This window comes from Salvia hispanica, chromosome 6, assembly GCF_029641045.1.
Source record: "Salvia hispanica isolate PSC_SH4W2 chromosome 6, Shi_PSC_v1, whole genome shotgun sequence".
Taxonomy (NCBI): Eukaryota; Viridiplantae; Streptophyta; class Magnoliopsida; order Lamiales; family Lamiaceae; genus Salvia; species Salvia hispanica.
Genome location: NC_142697.1, coordinates 12,469,944 through 12,491,609, shown reverse-complemented (window position 1 = coordinate 12,491,609; position 21,666 = coordinate 12,469,944). Strand labels below are relative to the sequence as shown.

At 38.9% G+C, this 21,666-nt stretch overlaps 1 protein-coding gene, 1 non-coding gene and 1 pseudogene across 3 annotated transcripts; 1 reads left to right on the top strand and 2 right to left on the bottom strand.

The window, feature by feature from the left end:
* Positions 1-1,011: 1,011 nt before the first annotated feature.
* Positions 1,012-4,016, bottom strand: LOC125204399 (ribonuclease MRP protein subunit POP4-like; annotated as a pseudogene). Its single transcript, XR_016132460.1, has 8 exons — positions 3,848-4,016; positions 3,536-3,684; positions 2,959-3,035; positions 2,592-2,855; positions 2,162-2,230; positions 2,027-2,085; positions 1,807-1,908; positions 1,012-1,695 (listed from the first exon to the last, which is right to left on the bottom strand). The product of XR_016132460.1 is annotated as a ribonuclease MRP protein subunit POP4-like (transcript).
* A 12,255-nt stretch (positions 4,017-16,271) lies between these two features.
* On the bottom strand, positions 16,272-18,811 carry LOC148923239 (uncharacterized). Its single transcript, XM_089059928.1, has one exon. It carries the CDS (start codon positions 17,864-17,866, stop codon positions 16,472-16,474), a length of 1,395 nt encoding a protein of 464 aa, XP_088916054.1. The 5' UTR covers positions 17,867-18,811; the 3' UTR covers positions 16,272-16,471.
* A 1,869-nt stretch (positions 18,812-20,680) lies between these two features.
* Positions 20,681-20,787, top strand: LOC125208742 (small nucleolar RNA R71). The gene has a single exon (XR_007174221.2). It is a non-coding gene; the product is annotated as a small nucleolar RNA R71 (small nucleolar RNA).
* The last annotated feature ends 879 nt before the right edge of the window (positions 20,788-21,666 follow it).

Below are 21,666 nucleotides of genomic sequence, written 5' to 3'. Positions count from 1 at the left end.
GTTGTTCTCATGCCGTGTTGACCAAAAGTGGTTCGTGTCGGGTTCATGCCGTGTTCGGGTTTGAGGGTAGCGGGTCATGTTCGTGTTCAGGTTTGGGATTTTCTTAACAGGTCGTGTTCGTGTTTGTCCTTATTGGGTTGTGTCATTAACGGGCTGACCCGATAACGACCCAACACGCACGATTTGCCACCCCTACTTTTTACACTCACAATCTATTACTCCCTCCATCCTTGAAAATTTGTCACATTTTTCCATCTCCGTTCGTCCCATAAAATTAGTCCCATTTACTTTTTACTATTTTTGGTAGTAGACCCCACATTCCACTAATTTTTTCAACTCAATTTTAATTACATCCCTTAAAATCCGTGACATGTCAAAGTGGGACAATATTTGGAGAACGGAGGGAGTATAAAATTGATACTTTCTACTTTTACTTTTCTTCACAAAGTCACATAATTTATTAAAATGTATATCGAGCCTAAAGAGCTCTTTAAACGGTGGACGGAAATATATATATTCATATTTTATTTCAATAAGCGAAGAAACATCTTTAGAAATTTTAAGAGCTTGTCATCAGATTTTTGTAAAAATGCTAGTAGTAGTAACATCAGGCTAATGTAGTTTTCGATCTCAATGATATGCATAAAATGGCGATTAATCATGAACTTAGAATATTCACAAGTCTGAGACTTGAAGATATAAGCACCCATTAAAATCATATTAAAATTAATTACTACTCAGCTTTGCTTTGCTTAGAATGAACGGAAAAATAGATATCAGTCTTGATTCCCCACTGTTGCATAATAAACCTAGTGAAAATTAGGTACTATTCAAGTTCAACTATGTAGCTAACAGACTAATCTAATCAGCCTACAATAAATGTCACTATTAGAAAGGTTCTCTCTATCATCCACCATGAAAAAGTCCAAGCTATTCTTATAAATCATAGTATAACTGAAATATGGATCATTCACATTTATTTCAAAAGGCTTGATTCTAATTATTTGGAAGTTACCAAAAAATTCTTTGAAATAAACAATTGCATAAAGTAAGAATATTAACAGAATTATATCTACTGGATCAGCTTTATAACTTGGCTATATCAGGGGAGAACATCGACGGATCAGCCGCCAATCAGGGTGAGGAGAACTTAACCGGAGTAGCATAAGCCCAGACACCTCAAAGCTGGGAAGATTGTCCTCTACATAACGAGGGTAATGATGAAGACGATGACGAGGATGTTGTCCAGTTCATATTGGTCGACCACATGTGTGGGTAATGATGCTGAAATTGTCGACAATGAGCTCCCTGATTGGTCGACCATGTTCCCGGATCAGCTCCTCGGAGTACGAAGAAAAAATCTGCTCATCGCCACACATGTGGTCGACCGATATGAACTGGACAACATCCTCGTCATCGTTGTCATCATTACCCTCGTTATGTAGAGGACAATCTTCCCAGCTTTGAGGTTTCTCCGGCCAAGTTCTCCTCATCCTGATTGTACAAAGAATTTTAGGTGTTCAACACAAGTATTGAGGCTCTAACTGTGTTATTTCACTCAAAAACATTAAAATGGAGAACTCACTCATAATAAAAATTATTGAACCAAGTTTCTGGATACAAGTTTATCTCCATGTAGTGTAATCTTCCAGTGATTTGCTTCGAGCATAAAAACAGAAATTTTTTTGGGCACCACTGCAAATTAAAAACCGAATTTGTGACTTCACAAAAACAATTTGAAGCAAACAAAAGATCAATATATCATAACGAGTTACATCATGTTCTTCTGGTGAGAAATATTGTTACCTTTGAATTTGCTGTCCTGAGAAACAATTCCAAATGTTTCTTTAGTTTCTCGAACCATGATGCCACGTAACCCAACGTAGGCAGCAGTTTTACACCGAACAACTACACAGACACCGATGGTTAAAGTCCTAATTTACTTCAAGCATACTGTGACTATCATGGTGAAGTATTATTTAAGATTTACTAGACAACAGTTGAGGAATGAGTGAAGTTTTCGAACCTAAAATGATTGCACCGTGTAGGTCGACATTAAGGAAGCACTGAGCCAACTGTTCTTTCCTGCATTCAAGAATACAACCTTACATACATTATAAGATAAAGCATTACCAGAAGATGAAAATAGCATAAAAACTACCCAGCAATTTTAAGAAGCTTCTGTATATAGGATTTCCACTTTTCATGCATAGCTTTAAAGATGTCAAAGCTGAAAAGTCAGCATAATAAATTCAGGTATTACAACAAAAGTATCTGGCAATTATCTAAGACAACAAGAATAGCAAGGACTGAATCCTATGGCAGTACTCAACAAAGGTTGGATTTCTTACGAGAAAAGTATCTGGTAAACCAATCTATCCTACGAGTGGTTACACACGCATCCCTTGAAGACGCATGCAAACCATAACTTGAAACGTACTCAATTAAGAATAAAAAGGCAAAACAAACGAAAAACCAAATACCTTCCTCATAAATCCAATTATTGGTGGATCAAACACAGGTATGAATATATTAAGATTGTTAGAGGCAGGCCACACAAAGAGCAAAACAGAACTGGATAGTGAACTGACTTGTGGAATGCTTTCGGCAAATCAAATGTTCCAATACTCTTATGTTGCTTTAGGGACATATGCTTTTTAGAGCGTTTTGAGCCTTGTTGTAGTGCTCTCATATGACCAGAATTTGAACTGCCACTTCTCTGGACATAATTATCAAGAAGTATTGTATTCTCGATTTTTTATATTTTTGGATCCGTGCATGTATTTCTTAGCTGAATCACCGTGTTGGAAAAGCTCATGTAAAACTCCATTAACTGTGACTTTACCTTCAGAAACCTGCACAAATAGAGTAAATAGAGAAGCAATTGTTAACTTGATTTCAAGTTAAAATCATGCCAAATAAACAACACAGCTACTCAGTGTCAAATGTGACACTAACTTGTACACCATTTGGTAGCAAGTTTTCATGAACAGAGTGAGAAAGCTTCAAGTAGGCAGGCTCATTTACTTCTGTATCTGCAAAATAAGGTGGTTAATATTAAGAGTTCTTTATCAAACTCAAATCCGAACGGGCACTATTTTTTTTAGCACAACAATACCTTCTTTACATGATATCAGACAAGAGGAGCATGCTAAAGACTTTTAAAACTTGAAATGACATCCTCTTCGAAGAATTTGCAAATTTGAAACATATTTGTGTCAAGAAAATAACACTAAAGTTTCAATTACATGTACCACTTCTCACCATAACAATCATGTGAAAGAGTCCCTTTGACCACAACATAAAAGTTTGACATTAAACAAGAGTAACACCCAAACTAATCAATAGCAGACTATGTTTAGATATACATACTTTATTGAAAAAGGAAAAGTATTATGCAGCTGCAATTAGTTATATTTTAAGAATGCACTATTTTGCTAACTCAAAAGTCAAAACTAATCACCCCAACAGGTAATGGTACGGCAAGGAACTTCAAATAAAAAGATGAAGAACATAATCATACTAAAAGATGAACCTTTTTTAGATGAAGATATGGAGAGGGGCTTATTGACAGGCAAAGATACAAAAAATGTTTTCTTATCTTCAGCTGGCCTTTTCTTGCTCTTGTGTTGAGCAAATCGTCTCTCTAGAGCTTCCAGGGTACGCCTCCTTTGGTCTTCCATACTAGGTTAAACAGTTTATTTTTTTGTTTAAATTAGTTGACAAGTTAATAGCTGAATGAACAATAGATAGTGATGCAGAATTCATATGAAACAAGCCGCATCCAATTTGTGAAAAGTAAATACATTGATGGAGTAACTAATAAACGAGCACCTGAGAATCTTACGTTTTGACTCAACACCAAATAACTGAAAAAATGACCTATACAGCAGCGTCGACGGATGCTGGACGCATTTTTGGTGGAGAATTTGAGTAGGGAAGATTTCTTCCAATAGGTAGGGCTGCGGCGGCAGGAAGGGAACGCAGAGTTTTTTGAAATTTTGGGGGATATTAACGACTCTGCAAAATTCTAAATCATCCACGACATAAAATAAACAATTATAACTAGGCGCAAGAATCCCTTATCATAATGGGAATATGATTTTGATAGATAACCAATTTGAAAATATTAACAAAGTTGATAAGATTTTAAATTTATGAGTATTAATTAATTAAATTCAGTTAAGTAGTAATAATTAGGGGTAACTGCTTTTAAATTCACCAACTTTCCATGAATTTCGATTTTTCCCATAAACTTTTAAAAGTTCGTGTAATGTCACGAATTTTATTGTCGGTTGCCATTTTTCCATATCAGGTTTTCCGGTCTGATTCAAACTGTTCGTTTTCTATTATGACAATGTCCAAATTCTTTTATCTTACTATCGTTATCTTCGTCTTTGAAATAGCTTCGCGTGGGTACCTTGTACGCCTCAATCGGAACTCGGATGAAGAAGTTATGGCCATTTGATAAAGGCTGCGACCTTTGTGCGACCTTGTACCATCATAATAGCCATAACTTCTTCATCCGAGTTCCGATTGAGGCGTACAAGGTACCCACGCGAAGCTATTTCAAAGACGAAGATAGTGATAGTAAGATGAAAGAATTTGGACATTGTCTTAATAGGAAACGAACAGTTTGAATCAAACTGGAAAACCTAACATGGGAAAATGGCAACAGACAATAAAGTTCGTGACATTACACGAACTTTTAAAAATTCGTGGGAAAAACCGGAATTCATGGAAAGTTGGTGACTTTAAAAGCAGTTACCCCTAATAATTACTACTTCTTCCGTCCTATAATAAGATTCAAATTTATTGTGGACACGGATTTTAAGAAAAATAAAGAGTAAAGACTAGTGGGCTAGAAAAGTTAGTAAAAAAATATGGATATCACTCTTTTATATTAATTTTATAATAAAATTTGAATGAACTGAGTTATTGGAATGTGAGACTAACTTACTATTTGTGGTAAAAGTAAAATGTGACTCTTATTTTGGGACAGACCGAAATGACAAAATGTGACTCTTATTGTGGAACGAGGGGAGTATAATTATTGAATTAATGAATTAACATGCTAATAATGATTTTTCTATTACTATATTTGTATATTCATTATTTTTCTAATAGTACATAATTTGAATAATAAAATTAAGATTTTCCCAATTTGGTATAGCTTATAAATAATACTACTAATAATAATTATATAAATGATTACTATTATTGTAGTTATTTATTGTAGAACATAATTCATAATTTCAAATTTTCATTAAGACTTTCTTAGTTATTAATTTATAATAAATTATTAATAATAAGTATAATTGTTACTCTTATTCATAATTTAAATAAATAAATTATAATTACTAGAATAAAATATTAATTGATAGTATTAATAATATCTATAAATAATTAATAAAAATTATGATTAGAATTAGAATGAATCAGAATTATGATGGTAGTTATTTTCTTTTATACTAAATAAGCATGATTCTTAATATTAAAATATATTAAGAATTTTCCATTTATTTTATAATACTCCCTCCGCCTTTCAAAAATAGGGACATTTGAAACGGCACGAGTTTTAATGTAAAATTTGGTAAAGTAAGAGAGAAAAAAAAAATTGGTAAAGTGAGAGAGGGAGAGAAAAAAGTAATGGAATTAATGTTAGTGGATTATGGGGCTCAATTTATTAGGGAGGTGTATAACGGTGTAAAGATTTCCAAAAATGAAAAGTTTGAAAGTTGTTATGTTTAAGAAATGGACTAAAAATGAAAGAGTTGTTATTTATAAGAAACAGATGGAGTATAATGTTATTAATAATATAGTTGTATAAAATAATAAAAATAAAATATTAAACAATTTGATATGTTAAATCCTAAAAAGTGAGAAAAAGAATACCTGGAAAAAGTTGGGAAATCATAATTATGAAAAGTTGTATCACTTTTTTTTTATTTTTAGAGTTATGATTACTTTCCTAATTTGATTAAAAATCAAATAAATATCATAGTTTAAAATTTAAATATTCAGATTATTTTTTATACATAATCCTAATAAACACATATGCATAAACCCAATATAAATCTAATCCATTTGATAAGTTTTTGAATGATCTAGATTGAATTTTACGCGTTACATTACTTAGTTATCGAATCTCCATCATATGGGGTATTTTTGTTTCTTTCCAAATGCAGTTCCATTTAAAAATTCACGCACGAGATTTTAAGCTCTAAATAGGGTTGCTATTTTAGGCGCCGGATCACATTCCCATCAATTAATTTCCGCATAACTCATTACTCCCATTTTATTGATTCTTCCTGTTTCAAAAAACCCTAGTAATTATCTACTCCCTCCGTCCCAAGACAAGCGACTCACATTCTTTTTTGGGACGTCCAAAGATAAGTGACTGATACGCTCGGATTTTGCACTGTTTTAAGGCCATTATTTGGTCCGTTTTTAATATCAAAGTTGCATTACATGTCCATTATTTGCATATTTTATCTATTTTGATATTTTGACGTGTTTTGTGAGAAATGTGCATATTTAAGCCTAAAAAGGGAGTTAAAAACGCTAAGTAGGAAATCTGGAGCTTCAGGTAGCGTCCGACAATCGCCGCAACACTTCCGGCGACCGCCGGCGCTCAGCGGTGACAAAGACACGCCTGGCGACCGCCACAAGGAGTCAGAAGCTTCTGATCAATGTCCGGCGACCGCCGGCCACCGCCCGCCACAAAAATGCGGCGCACAACAGCTGTGTTCAAACTCAATTTTCTGGGAATTCTGAAATCCGATCAGGGTGTTCTACACACCATTCTCTTCGTCTCGAAAAGAGCTTCAAGTTGGTACCAAGATCATCTCAATCGGAATTTTGTGGAGAAAGTTATGGCCGTTCTACCGAAGTTGTGCAAAACTGTCAAATGCAGTCTAGGCGAAAATTTGAATAAGGAAATAAGATATTACCTTGTGAAGCCAAATCTTTTCCTTCTACTATGGGGAACGAAAATTCCATCTTTCCTATTGTTTGGAGGAGACTTTTTACCAAATTTAAATCCTTCTCAAGCCTATATATACCCCATAACCTAATTCATAGAATTCACCCTTCCATAGTCCCCAAAAGAGGAGTCTCCAAGACTCCTCCTCCAACCCTTATTCTATAGCTTCTTTTTGCAAAATAATTCCCAGAGATTAAAAGTTAGAGTACGTCATTGTGCAAGGAGTTGAAGAAGGATTTCAAGAACATCAAGAACGACAATGATTCAACCTACGAGTTTTATTTGCTTTAGTTTTATGTTCAAATTGTTTTCCCTTCAATCTATGTGTTTAGCTTATTTCACTATGTGTAACTAAACTCATAGGATTCTAGGGATGTGTTAGTAACGACTTTGGTTATACAATTCCAATATTCTATTTAATATTCGTTTTGTTTTTACTTTGTTTCTTCCCTAAGTAATTCTGATGCTATATGATTGAGTGACACAATTATGTATTGATTTAATATAACTTGCTTCATAACCGTGAGAGAGTTTATAGTATAGCTAAAGGTTAGTACCAGATATCGAACACGGGGAAGGCAAACACAAAGTGTCTATCCTCTACTAAGACTCAATTACTATCTGGAAAAACAAGTAGGTTTTGAAAACTTTTGGAAAACTAAAAACAATAAAAAGCATAGACCAACTAAAAGCAAATAAAACAAGGAGAAAGACGATAGAGATAAGGGAATCCCAGGGATGTGCGTTCACAGTTATGGTTATACAAAATTCCAACTACAATACCCTAGCACAGTTTTTACTTTGAAAGGACGAGTCACCTAACTTATGCTCATGTGATACAAACGTTGATTACAAAGTTAGGGTTGTCAATCCTAACACGTAACTCCAAAAAGCGCCTAAGACCCTTGAAAAGTCCTCACTCTCAATTAACAGTGTCGGTTTAAGGGAAGCTAACTGTAGTGTCTACTAAGTGAATCTAACTCGCTAAAACTCTGTCACAGTTATGAAGCAAGTTATATTAAATCATACAAGATTGTGTCACTCAATCATGCAGCATCAAGAATACTTAGGGAAGAAACAAAGTAAAAACAAAACGGATATTAAATAGAAAAAGGAATTTGTATAACCGAAGTCGTTACTAACACATCCATAGAATCCTATGAGTTTAGTTACACATAATTGAATAAGCTAAAAACATAGATTGAAGGGAAGACAATTTGAACATAAAACTAAAGCAAATAAAAACTGTAGGTTGAATCCTTGTCGTTATTGATGTTCTTGAAATCCTTCTCCAACTCCTTGCACAATTGAAGTACTCTAGGTCTTGATTTCTATGAGGTATTTTTGCAAGTAGAAGTTCTCTCTTTTTGATGAAGCTTGAAGTCTTATTTATAGGGAAAAACCAATCCTTGTTGTAGAAGAAAAAGATCTCCAAAATATGGTAATTCTGGGCGCAAATCTAGGGCTTCTCGGATTCGCCGCCTTTCTCCGGCGGGCCGCCGCACCTTGGCCGACGGTCGCCGCGTTGGAGTCCAGAGAGTCTGTTCCGTCGGCAGCGGACCGCCGCACGACTTCCGACAGTTGCCGGACGAGACTTCTCTTCCAAGCTCATTTTTCCGAGGCAGACCGCTGCATTGATCTGCCCGTCGGGCGCCGGCGGTCGCCGCACACATCCGCGGCGGTCGACGGTCGCCGTCTGACTCCAGATTTCCAGATTCTGCGTTTTGGCTCCTTTTTTCGGCTCAATTATGCACGTTTCTCACAAAACACGTCAAAATACCAAAATAGACAAAATATGCAAATAATGGACGTGTAGAGTGACTTTGACATAAAAAACGGACCAAATAATGGCCTTAAAATAGTGCAAAATCCGAGCGTATCAGATAACCCGAGGATGGATGTCACAATCTACGTTGCCACAACCAGGCTTCTCGATTAGCAGATCCGTGAGCAAGCATCGCGGTGCCACCTTGTTGAGTAATTTCATCCACGTAGTAGAGGCCTTGACGCTCAGTGCCATGCCCAATTATCCTCCTCGTCCTGATATCCTGTAATACACAGAAATTTGGATGCATTAGAAATGTACAGTTCAGCTCTTTAGTCACATGACTAATAGACATGAGTTTATGCGACAATTTGGGCACGTAAAGACAGTTGGAGAGTTTTAATGTTGGCGAGATTTCGATGGTCCCACTCCCACTAACGGCTGTTAACTCCCCATCTGAGATTTGAATTGAGCTTTTTGTGGCTTCGTCAAACATGGAAAAATCATTTTTATCATTGGACATTGTATCCGTAGCACCACAGTCAAATATCCACCCACTCTCCTTAGGGTCGTTTTGTTTTTGGGCCATACATGCCATAGAAATATTTTCTAGGGGTGCAAATGGGTTTGGGGTCACATATGATACTTCAGATAACTTTGGGGCAGATTTTTTATTTTTCACATTCTTAGGACTAATTTTCACATATTTATTTCTATAGGGGGCAGATAGTAAATCAGAGCTATGATGGGGTAGAATTTTAACATCACATAAATATGGGGAACCTTGTTGCAAAAAAATTGGAGGATTAGAAGCCCTAACCTGTTACCTCCATTGCGGCGCCCCCTTTTCTCTCGGCGAACGCCGTCTCTCCGATCACCTCCGCCGCCTCCCCACGTCTGTCGCCCCAACCATTCCGAGAGTCCCCGTCTTGAAACACCCGCTTTTATTATCACCTTTTTACATTAAGATTTAGTTTTGGAAACGAGCGAGTGATAAACCTCGAGTAAAATACCGTCTTTATTTTGGTTGCATTTGGAAATAGTGAATGCTTGATTTGTTGTTGATTAATTGTGTGGTGAAAATAGTAGACGATGTTTACAAGTACTTGGAATAACACCAAGGTACTAAAAATAAAAGGCACAATTTAATTAATACTCTAAATCAAATATTCGGGCATATCACTTCTATCTCTCTTGTTCTAACCTTTTATTCTACTCCTAAGTAGTAGAATATTAATTAATTATTCTACTCCACAGTTAAATTTTAGTCAAATTTTGGTCAAATATTTCTCTCAATTCCATCATCATATGGTTTCTTCCATATCTCCATCTCCCTTAAAAATCTCCAACTAGATACTCTCTATTAACTCTATACATATATTTCTCTCCCCACAATCTCATTAAATTTTATCAGCGCCGTTCCACAAATTGCAGTTCTTTTTCTTCATTCCAACAAAGGTATACTCTTTCCCTTCCATCCAGTGTATACAACTTTCTGGATATTAAATACTCCCTCCGTCCCATTAAAGATGACTCACTTTCCTTTTTGGTTTGTCCCAACCAAGATGACTCATTACTTAAAATGGAAACCCCTTTATCTCTACTTTATCCCCTCTCTCTTACTTTACTCTCTCCATTTAACACACAAAATAAAGTTGCATAAAATCCCGTGCCGTCCAAGAAAGGGGTCATCTTCCTTGGGACGGAGGGAGTATATAGCACCATTTTTGTTTTGTCACAGTTGAACGGGGGAAAACGAGCAGCCTGTGAATCCAAATTCATCCTGCAAATCCCAATTTGTTATCTTCATTCCAAAGGTATAATCCACTATTTTTATGAATCCCATGCATTCCATACCCACATACATACACTTAGTACACTGTGATTCTGGAACAAATGTATCCAGGAAACTTTTGGAAACTTGTTGAATGATTCTCTCTCCTAAAGCTTCGATCTTTAATGCTTAGAATGTGCCTCTTGTGTTTCTCTTCAATTCCAAATTTCTAAATTTCTCTGTCTGCCCATATAATATTTGAAATCCAATAATTAGAAATCATATGAAAGCTTGGCTAAAAAAAAATATAGAATGGGGAAAAGGGGGATGAAACTACCGGTTGTGAGAGGCGGCGCTGCTCGCCGACGGTAGGCCGCGGCGGCATTGTTTTGACAGTAGCTGCCGAACTGAGCTTGCGGCGGCGAGTTTTACCGATGGTGAGGACTGAGGAGAGACCGAGAGGAAGAAAGATGTCAGCTTTGTGCTTCTAATTTTGGGGATTTGTAGTTCCTAAATTGAGACACATTTGACAGATGATTTGTGAATTTTAGAAGAATGATAGAGAGTGCGAGGGGGTGAGTTTTACAGAGGCAGAGAGAAGATTTGAAATAGAGAGAAAGAGAGACTTGCGGGGAGAGAGATACGTTGATGATGGCTGGGAGTATATTTTATTTCATTTGTTTAATGGCTTGAGCCATTTTATTTACTTACAAATTTTAGGCATTTAGTTAAATATATATATATATATATATATATGTGATGTGCAAGGAGTACATACATGTAATGGCAGGGAGTATAATAGGGTTGGGTATTTTTTTTAATACTTTTGTTGGGCCATGATTTGCTATGGGCTAATTGGAATTTAACATACTGCCTAATTTTGGTGATGACCGAGAGTTTTCTATGTTGGGAACTTTGGTGTTTAAATAATAAATATGTTTTATTTTATGAGAACTGATGATAATTTGAGCACATCCTTAGGATGCATGCATTGTTAAATTAATTTATTTTGCAAAGTCTGATTTTATATATTATGTTATTTCAAAAAGAGTGAGCTTGTGCACGTTGGTTGCGGTTGGAATAGGAAGTGATTGAGGAGTAAGCTTGTGAGGTGTGCTTTCGTTTTAAATAAGGACTATGTCCTAAATATTTTTACTATGTGAAAGGAGGTGAAAAATGTTTGTATTGCCATGTTTTGTGTTTGAATGAACCTATCTGAAGTGGCTATGTCATGTATGTTAATCGAATTCGGGTCCCAGTAGGGCCGCAAACCCTGCTCGGACTGGTGTACACCCAGTAGATCGTGCGCTATCTCATTGGAGTTGGCCGGTCTAGTGACTTGGTTCGTGGCCACGTTCCTTGTCATGTAGTTCAGATATGGTGATGGTGGATGTGGATGGAAAACAGTTGCAACCGAATTTTATGTGAAATGTTTCTAGTGTACTTGGGTTCTTTTAAATTAAAACCCCCAAGATCACTCGTTATGGCTTGACAAATTGAATTTGGCATGTGTCCACTGAGTGCATCAAGTACTCAGCCATGCATATTGTTTTTCTTAATGTGCAGATTGAGCGGCGATGGATGTGGAGGATGTTGAGCAGAATTCATGGTTTATTATATCTTGTTTAGCATTGTTGGATATGTCGTGTCTTCTTACTCGGTATCATTCCGTGTCTTGAACGCTTCTGCTTAGTGTCTTCCTTTAGAATTGTTTTATCATTGAGAGTCAAATCTTTATTTCCTTAGAGTTAGTACTTTGTTGAGATGATACTATGTCGTTTTCCAAGTTATTTCAGTTATTTATATATTTTGGTCAAATATGTATGTTTCCCCCTTTCTTCCCCGCTTCTTTAATCATCCCCTAGTCGCGATCAACCGCATTTCTATCCTTAGAAAATGCGGGCGTGACACTGTTCTCCCACGAGGATTGGTAGCCTCCCGGTTGCCTCCCGTCGGGATTAGTCCACCTCCTTCGCTGTCATTCACGCCGATTGCCAATCGAGCTTTCACCTTTTGACCTTCGTCCTACCATTCGGGAAATCCGACCAAGAGAAAGCATGATTCTCTGGTATGCTTCTACTTCCCGCAATGAGAGCACCACAATTTCGATTGGGTCCGGCGGTGCGTGGCGGGGGTTGTTGGTTGAAGCGTTGCTGCTGCTGGGGTTGGTTTCGGGCAGTGAATCCTAGCCCCACACCACCCGATGATGAGTCGTCGCTACTGTTCCGGTCGAGGAATCTGAGTTTGCTGCACAATTTTGAGCCGGTAGCTTCTCGTTTCACTCGCCCGTATGCGGCCTCGGATGAGGGCAGGGGATGCTCTTTGAGGATATCACGTTGGATACCGTCGTATCATTCGTTCAGTCCGGTGAGGAACTTGAACAGAAGTCTTGTTCCTATGTATGTTCGGAATTGTCCGACTCCTTTGTCGCAACAATCAATCGGGCGATTCTCACACCGATCTATCTCAATCTAGATCCCATGGAGACGACGCCAGTAAGTTTCGAGTCCTTGTTCTCCTTGCACGATCTTACTTGCTCTTTCCTCCAAGTCGTATAACAGGTACGGATCAGCGGTGCTTGCAAACGTGGCGGACAAGCTTTCCCACTGGGCCTGAGTGGTTTGGTGGTATGCGAAGTCGACGACGATATCAGTTTCGATATTGTCGATTATCCAAGAGAACACAATCATGTCGGTTTCTTCCCATTCGGTATAGCCTTTCGCCTCTGGTTCCGGAGGCGCATGTATACCTGTGAGGTGCCGGAGAGCTCGTCTGCCCACAACGGCTATCCTCATTAGTTTCTGCCAGAGAGGGTAGTTGTTTCTATTGAGTCTGACCGCCATAGTAACATTCTTACTCATTCTCAGTCTTGACTCATTGTTGTTGTTGGGCTTTTCTTCATCGTCTGAATGATCTGCCATGGCTGAGATTTGGTATTCTCAGGCTGTGATGAATCTTATTCTAAGCCTTTCTGTGATGCCATGTCAAAAGAGTAAATTGTGGAAAAGAAGATTTTCATTCATTCAACTTATTTTGTGAGAGTTCATGACCCTAGTATTTGTAGGGTGAAGGAGAACATTATAGTACATCAATAAATGTAAATTGGTACTTGACTCATGCTAAACTTGCAATCAAAATGTCACCCACAAGTGTATGGGGGTATGTAGCACGTGGCAAGTTAAAATTATCGATCCTCGAAGACTAAGTGCCGGCTTGAGTACTACGATGCAATTTAGAACACTATCTAGACTATTAGAAGGGGTTTTTTTGGTTTTTCTACACTAAGATCAAAGAACAAGTAAGAAAGTAAGAGCAAAAGGAAATTAAGACAAGAAAAAGGATAGTTTTCACTCAAGTTGGAAAGATAGGGATATTGATCCGTTGGTATGGATCACGGGTGTTCACCTAGGGATCATGCTCATCTAAATGGTCTTATGTGTAGCTAGGAAGGTCGGGTTAATTGGTTAGACCCCCTCTCGGGTGCACCTAACACGTTGATCGGCCTCTAAGGTCGGAGTCTCCTCCCTACACTTCGAAACCAACTCCTACAACCTACGGACCCAAGCCCTCTCTCTAGCTATGTCTCTCTCGAGCACATACAACGCACAGAGTTGTTGGTCATTTAACTATCTAATTAAGCATCTTTCAACGACAATAATTAGAATAAGACATATCAAACTGGTAGCTAATCAATTGGATAATGAAAAAGCACAACAACCAACAAAACCACCACATAAGACATAGATAAGCATAAATCAAGATTTAGCCCATGAATTCCATACAAACTTCACCAATATCCCTAATAAGAACTTAGCTACTCATAATGGAAGCTAAGACAAAAGAAAATACAAAAACTTCAAAGGAAAACATAGTAAGAAAAGGTAATAGAACTCCCTAATGTAGACTTGATGTTGGGGAGGATCTTTCTTCTTCAATCTCTTGAAGATGGAAGCCTCCTTGCCTTCAATGACTTGTATCTCTCGATTTTTTCTCTCAATTTGTCGTGGGGAAGGTTAGGGTTCTAAATTGAGTTAGAACCCCTTTTATACTCGGAGTGAAAATCAGGACAAATTAGCAAACACCCGGTCGGGTGATTTGTAGGTGATAAAACACCCGACCGGGTTTTCTTCCCCGAAGCCCGCTATTTTGCAAAATACCCGACCGGGTTTTCCGAGAAATGGAAAACACCCGGTCGGGTTTTCCTCCTGGAGTCCACAAGGCTACTTCAAAACACCCGACCGGGTGTTCCGAGAGATGGAAAACACCCGGTCGGGTTTTCCTCCTGGAGAACTCCTCGAATTTCAGCTTCGGCTCGTTTCAACCTGTTTTCATCACAAAACTACGACAAACCCATCAACTCACCTAATTAGTGTATATGCGGTGAAAAAACTTGTATTTAACATCTTAAACCATCAAAAGCACTCTTTAATCACCCATAAAACAAGCCTAAAATATGAGTTTGTCAACTCCCCCAAACTTAAACACTTGTTTGTCCCTAAACAAGAAGAAGAAAATAAGAAGACAAACTCATGTAAGGATGTTGGAGTGTCATCATTGCCTCAGTAGAAATAAAGTATTCAACAAGTATCAATGGCCTCGTAGACGAGTATAACATTATAAGGTATTGCTTCAAGCTACTATCATGTACTCAACCTTGCCAATTTGCCCTCACAAGGAGAAAATGCAATGTGCATTTTAGAAATTTCACTCACTCTCAAAGTGTATGGCTCATGACATAACTCTCAAATCATCAAATCATGCATAGTTTACCATATGCTTGCTCGAAATCTACACTCTCCTCTACTACGGTGTGATTAAAGATCTAAGGTCCGAAAGGTCTTTTCTATAGGTTGTAATGTAGGCTCTTTGGATAGGTGAGGTAATTTTTGGCTAAAGTGACTTTAATCCCCAAGATATGATATATTCAACTTCACCAACTTTCTTCCCCAATCTTAGCTAGTACTAGGCTTTGCCTAGACTCTTCTCATCTACCAACATTCCACTTTTGTTCAATGCTTCTTTTTCAACTTTCAAGGCATCCTTTTTTACCCAATGTCAATTATTCACCATTTTTCTCTTTCATTTTTCTTTTCTTTTCTTTTCTTTCCCTTTTTTTTCTCTCTTTTTTTTTTTTTAACTCAACAAACTTGTTTTTCATTTGCCAACACCACTTCCAAACATTCATTTCTCTTTGATTTTTCTAAAGTATCACATGAAAATTCCAACCCCTCGGTTTGTCAAAGAAAAGGTTTATAGGCTCAAAGTGGGCTAACAAGGATTATTAACATAACGGGTAAAACTAGGATTTGGCTAATAAAAATGGCCTAACATCCTCCCTTATCTCTATAGCCACTATGTAGACTCAAGGAGATCGCGAGCAAGTTCTAGAAACATATGACATGCTTGAGATAAAACACACATTTAGTGATAGTATAGGCTTAATTCTCACAAGGTCATTTTGGCAAAAGACAAGGTACCATGCGATTCACTTTAGGCAATTTGAAATGAAAATTACATGTTACTTAGCCATATCAACAAGATTTTCAAAAATTTTTGCACAAAATCATCATTGGCAACTCCTCCAACAAATCCTCACACTCGTTCAAACATCACTTTCTCTCACCCTACTATCATTCTACCCAAGGGAAATTATTAAACACACTAAGAAAACAAGAAAAACATTCCTAAAAAGAAACAAAAACACAAAAATAATTGGAACAAAGAAACAAGGAAACACTCCCCAAAATCCACAATCAAGAATATCATGAGTTAAGATTACATGCCCACATATCATCATCAAATAGCATCAAAAGAATAGGGGTACAGACGGGGTATCATCAAATAGAGAGAGATAGAGATAGAAGAGGGAATCCACTAGACACCCCCCCAAACTTATTCCAAGCAAAGCTAGGATAAGTTTGAAAGAGAGTGGATCTCCCGTGGACCTTCACTGTGGAGGCGGAGGTGGATACTGCCAAGGGCCGCGAAATTCATCGAACCGAGCATTGAGGTTGGCCCATTGTGCAGTGTTGAACTCGGTAAATTGACTCCAGTTCTCCTCATACCGGTTCCATCGCGCATCATTCTGAGCTTCGAACTGGTTCCACCTCGCCTCATACTCAGTCAGCCGTGCATCGTTCCGGGCCCACTGTTCTTCCTGCCGAAGCTCCATACGTGCCATCCTCTCGTTGATCGAGCTGTAGTCCTCTTCTTCTCTCTCTTGGCGGTTTCTTGTCCTCTGAGCGCTTGTCCCGGCTCCATCATCACCATATGGCGGCATCTCTGCATCGGGTTCCTCATGAACCTCCTCTTCATCTTCGTTCGCATGCCCTATCATCAAATGCTCAGGGACCTCGGGAGCCTCAGGAAATTCCGCGTGATCAAGCTCTTCATACTCATCCGGATCAACCTCTTCAAATCTTTTATTTGGATATCGGGCTGCGATAGCTTGGTGGATTGGGGAATTCATCTTCCAGTTCCTCTTCTCTACGGCGCCATTGATGTACGTGTTAATGGGGTCCGGGAGAGGAAAGTGATCCTTCAACCTCTGCAAGAAAAAGGCCTGGCCTCCATCTACTCCAAGATCATGTGATCTCCGGAGTATTTCAATATCCACAACCGTAGATCCTATATCATGCTCAAATCCCCTCATGTCCACCTCCAAGTGGCGCGCAATTGCGCCTACCACAACACCGCAACATATAGTCCATGTACTCCTCCTCGATGCTCGCTCTAAGTTCTTCACAATATAGTGAGCCATATTCATTGGCCTTTTGTGTACAAGGCACCATAACAAAAACAGCTCATCTTTTTGTACACTCCCTGTTTCGGTACGTGCAAAAGGGTGATTATTGCAGGCCTTCTGAATCATCCGGAGAACTGGATTACGGATCATGGAGCTCTTGGCCCGGGCAGCCTTGAACCCCTCTGTCTCAAGAGTGATGTCGTTCCAGAATCTACTGTTCTTGAACTCCATCGGCATGTCATACTCATCCGTAGTGATCCCATAAATCTCCTTAAGCTCTTGCATTGATAGCTCGTATTCATTGTTCCTTAGTCGGAACCTTATGGCCACAATATTCCTTCCTCGCATCTGTACCACCAATGTGGTTAAAAACTCGAGAGTGAGACGATGGTAGGAAACAATCTCCCTTGTGAAGATTCCGTTGAGTTCCCCCACGTTACATAGTTCATCAAAGCATTGAAGGAGGCCCAAATTGTGCAAAAGTGCCCGGCAAGGTTGTCTCGCAACCCTGTAATCCTGTCGGGCCAAAACCTTCCATTTAGTCCGCTCTTCTGCAGTTCTTAGGGCGACCGAACATGCTGACGCTGAAAGGACCATTGTACCTACAAATGCCAAGTATTAAATTGCAATGTAATCAAAACCTAGAAGAATCTATCAACCCATCAAAGTAAAAGTACTCCCCCAAACTTAGCTCAAAGGCTAACATACACAAGTTAACACCATGGAGTACTTTTCTCTACTCTCTATCATCAAACTAAACATTTAAAAACACAAGAGTAGGCATCACCTCCAAATAATTGCTTATATATCAACAATCAAAGTATATAACAAAAGAAACTAAGCATAAAATTACACTTTAAGCTCAAGAGATGCACAAATTCATTCTATTCTTGTTCTAACATGCAAAGCTCAAAAATTTTACTTCATCATATCACAAAAATCATCATCAATCCTCATGCTTGTAGCCAAATTCTCCCCTAAAACCAATCAATCACAATTGTTAACAATTCAAACCAATATCACTCACAACTACACCATCCATTCATTGTCTTATCCTTCTACCATCACAACTCTTCATCAACATGAAACAAATGATCAACAATGTCCAATAAAGCAACACATCAACACATTCAACTTCACATTATGCAAACAAGTTCTAAATTCTCACCCATTCTAGCAATTCTACAACAAATCCACTCTTAATCCTCTAAAACCCACAATTATGCACCAAAATCATCATAATCTTCCATAAATCACTCAATATTCAACAATTATCTATGGGTAAAGAAAAATAGAGGGAGAAATTCATACCTTTGGGGTTTAATTGAAGTAGAACTCGAAAATTAGCTTCTTGCCTTGTTTTCACAAAATTCCACCACTTAAATGGTTTAAAATGTGTAAAAGATGAAGTAGAAGAGATATTAGAGTGTAGAAGTGAGATTAGAAGGGAGACATTGAGAGGAATTCACCGAAATTCGAAATTTGGGGAGCTAGGGTTCGCGTCGGGTGATTCTGCCGGGTTTTCTCTTTCTCCAGCTATATATACGCGAGCAAAACACCCGACCGGGTGATTCGGAAATTAGAAACACCCGGTCGGGTTTTCTTCCTGGAACACGACCCTTCTGCAAAACACCCGACCGGGTTTTCCGAGAAATGGAAAACACCCGGTCGGGTTTTCTCTCTGGACTCCCGCTTGCTTATCCTAAACACCCGACCGGGTTTTCCAGAAAATGGAAAACACCCGGTCGAGTTTTCTTTCTGGGCTTGAACCCTGTTTTTTCGTTCCTTCCAATTTTCACTCTTTTGTTCCCCTTTTCCTGTTCCAACACACTAAAACAAAGAAAAAAAAAACTAAAAATGAGAGAAAAACACATTGACACAAAATAAAATTGTACCTACTAGGGGTTGCCTCCCCCATAGCGCAATTGTTTAACGTCGTTTGCCCGACGGTCTTCAAGCTTTCACTTAATGGTCCAAGCTCACTTGGATCACCTCATCGGGGCCCGTCCTAGCTTTTGCGGCCAAATAGAGCTTGTTTAGCCGCTTTTTCCACCAAATAGGCTTGTCATTTTCTCCAAGGTCAACTCCATGAGATTCACTATTTGCCCATTTTGGCACCTCCTTCTTTTGCTCCCACAAACTTGTTTCATTCTCAAGCTCAAAGAACCAATTAGGGACCAAGATCTCCTCCAAGGGCTTCTCAACTTCAATATCCTTAGACACTTGTATCACCTTGCACTCTTCAATTTCCAAAGGCACCTCTTCTACTCTCTTGGATTCTTCCATTTCATGGCGTTTCATCTTGTCTAACATAGAGAGGATAGCCGTCTTGTTTCCATGCCTAAGGGTGAGTTCTCCCTTGGTGACATCAATTAAAGCTTTCCCGGTTGCAAGGAATGGCCTTCCAAGAATGAGAGGAACATTAGGATCCTCCTTCATGTCCAAGACTACAAAGTCCACGGGGAAGATAAAATCATTCACCCTTACTAAGACATTTTCAAGAATTCCATTGGGGAACTTGACGGACTTATCCGCCATTTGAAGGGTGATGGTGGTCGGCTTCAAAACACCAAACTTTAACTTCCGGAAGAAGCTTAAGGGCATAAGATTTATGCTTGCCCCCAAATCACACAAGGCCTTAGTTTGCCTATCATTCCCGATCACACAAGAGATGTTGAAGCTTCCCGGATCTTTCATCTTTGCCGACATCTTTTGTTGGATGATTGCACTACAATTCTCGGTCAAGCTCACGGTTTCATAATCAACCAACTTCTTCTTCTTTGACATAATCTCCTTCAAGAATTTAAGATAGCCGGGCATTTGTTGGAGTGCCTCAATGAGAGGTATATTGAGGTGCACCCTCTTGAAGATCTCAAGGAACTTTGCAAACTTCTCATCTAATTTCTTCTTGTGCACCACTTGAGGAAAAGGAATTTTGACTTCCATGGGCTTGGGAGGAATAATTGCCTCGGGTTGACCCTCGGATGGCATATTAGGTGACTCCACCTCTATTTCCTCTTCTTCTTTCTCTTCTTCGGGTACTTCCTTAGCTTCCACTTCGGGTATAGGAGGACTCTCATAACTTGATGCACATAATTAACATCCTCTACGGTAGGTTGATGCTCTACATTGGGTGCCATCCCCAAACTTATGCTATCCACCTTTTGATTGAGAATCATCATTTGTTGGTTGAGGAGATTGAATGCATCCGAATCAACAACCGAAGCTACCGGCATAGAGCCATCTCGACCCGAGCTCCAACTCTTGCTAGTGTATGCAAGCCTTTGAAGCATCTTCTTACACTCATCGACCCCTTTGTCCAAGAATGATCCCCCCGAACCAAAGTCTAGTTGACTTTTGATAAATTCCGAGCATCCATTGTAGAAAAGGCTCACTTGATGGCCCGGAGATAGCCCATGGTTAGGACACTTCTTCAACAAAGTGTTAAACCTCTCCCATGCTTCAAACATAGACTCTTGGCTCTTCATTTTAAAATGGGAGATCTCTGCTTGTAGGTTGAGAGTAGAGCTAAGAGGGAAGAACCTCTCCAAGAACTTTTTGGCTAAGTCGTCCCAACTTATAACCGAGCCCGGCTCAAGGTTATCAAACCAATCTCTAGCATATCCCGTCAATGAGAAAGGGAATAGCCTAAGCTTGATTGTATCTTCGGGAACCCCATTAAGCTTGGTAGTGTTGGCAATCTCCAAGAATTTGGCTAAGTGCATATTAGGATCCTCCGTGGGCCTTCCCGAGAAAACACGTTGCTCCACAAATTGGATCAATGCCGTCTTCAACTCAAAATTATTGGCATTCACTCTTGGATCAATGGGTGGCATTGGGATATTAACGTTCCCAAATGCATTTCTAACCGGTGCATCTCTTCTCCTTTCCTCCTCTCTTTCCCTTCTCATCTCCTCCATTTGTTGTTGTAGTTGGAGGATGATTTGGTCTTGATTAAGGGGAGGTGGAGGTGGAGGTGGTACTTCCTCGTTGTTCCCATTTGGATTTTCCATTGGCTCAACTAGATGTTGAGCTCGTGCTCTCCTCCTTCGTCCTCCTCTTCTTCTATTGGCGGCTTCTATCTCTAAATTAATCGGCTCAAGGGGTAAATGCCTTGAGCGCGTGAGCATAAAAACCTACACAACACAAGAGAGGAAACAAAGGAAAATTAGAGCTAAACTAGAAAACTAAACTAAATAAAGCAAGTAAATGTCTAAACTAGTATTCTCTATTTTATCACAATATCAAACACAAAAGAAAATTAGTCCCCGGCAGCGGCGCTAAAAACTTGACTCATGCTAAACTTGCAATCAAAATGTCACCCACAAGTGTATGGGGGTATGTAGCACGTGGCAAGTTAAAATTATCGATCCTCGAAGACTAAGTGCCGGCTTGAG